Raw genomic sequence first — 1,212 nt, 5'->3', positions numbered from 1 at the left:
TTCTGAGGAGGAACCTACACAACTGTACCCCGGACATCAAACACATAGCTTACAACACACTTGTACGCCCAACACTAGAGTACTGTACGGCTGTATGGGACCCCTACACTAAACACAACATTGAGAAACTCGAGCAGGTTAATATTAGGGCTGCCAGGTTTATTACTCGCAATTACTCACATACTCCTGGTATTACATCTCACATATAAAACAGATTAACATGGACCTGCTCGAGACACAAAGACAAGCACACAGACTTACAATCATGTACAAAATCACAAACAACCTTGTAGACATCAACAAACACGAATACTTACACGCAGCACACTCGGGCAACACAAGGAACTCACACACCAGTAAATTTGTCACATACCACACCAACACTAACTCTTACAAGCACTCATTCTTTTCACGTACCACACGCGACTGGAACAGGCTCCCCCAACACGTAATTGAAGCTAAAACACTAAGCACTTTCACAAACAAACTAAATAAACACTTGACACTACTAACACCTTCACAAACACTGACACCCGCTTGCACTTCCTTCCCCCTTCCCCCAGCAACCAATCACCACCAATATGCGTGTTATGCGCTCATTAGCGCCCTGCGCATTATTATTGAGATTGAGATTGAGAAGTTTGAGCCAAGTTGCCACAAAGAGGATTATGCCAAGTGCGCGGTTTGAAGAGTTACTACCATCCTGTTGTCGCAAATATGTTCGTATGATAGACGTTTAAAGGAAATAATCAAGTGCTGATAATGTGTAAGTACCATGAATGCCCGGCAGGGGCAACGCCCCTTCGGGGGCACGGCAGGGCCACGCGGTTAAGCGTGGCATTCGATATTAAGTACTAGAGCTATCTGGTCAGCACACACGAAGCAAGTGAGTTTTATATTCTCGTTATGTTACCTATGGGATTTTTTTAAAAGTTCCATGTATTATATGCCGAAAACATACTTTTGGTCTACGACTCCAGATAGTGTTGATGCCCCCCATCTTAGCGTTAATCTTGAAGAGTAGGTTGCCAATGGTTACGAATCTGCATTCTTCGACACACCTCTTCTTCACACACTGGGTAATGACCCTGATCTCCAAGTCTCCTACGGTTTTAATACAGGCTGTAAAAACAGAACATTAGCCATTATAAAATCATAGTTATCATTCGCAATTTTATGGTCCTTTCAAGAGAAGACTATATTCAGTATAAA

General features: G+C 42.8%; 1 protein-coding gene across 1 annotated transcript in view; it reads right to left on the bottom strand.

The window, feature by feature from the left end:
- Window positions 1-828: 828 nt before the first annotated feature.
- Window positions 829-1,212, bottom strand: part of LOC138862744 (protein argonaute-4-like) — a 938-nt gene continuing 554 nt past the window's right edge. Inside the window, exons 3-4 of the mRNA XM_070125887.1 lie at window positions 962-1,122; window positions 829-864 (exon numbers count right to left, since the gene is read on the bottom strand). Coding sequence (XP_069981988.1) covers window positions 829-864; window positions 962-1,122 — 197 coding nt within the window. The remainder of the gene's footprint in view (window positions 865-961; window positions 1,123-1,212) is intronic.

The sequence above is a fragment of the Penaeus vannamei genome, chromosome 1 (genome assembly GCF_042767895.1).
Source record: "Penaeus vannamei isolate JL-2024 chromosome 1, ASM4276789v1, whole genome shotgun sequence".
Taxonomy (NCBI): domain Eukaryota; kingdom Metazoa; phylum Arthropoda; class Malacostraca; order Decapoda; family Penaeidae; genus Penaeus; species Penaeus vannamei.
This window is presented reverse-complemented; position numbering and strand designations above follow the sequence as displayed.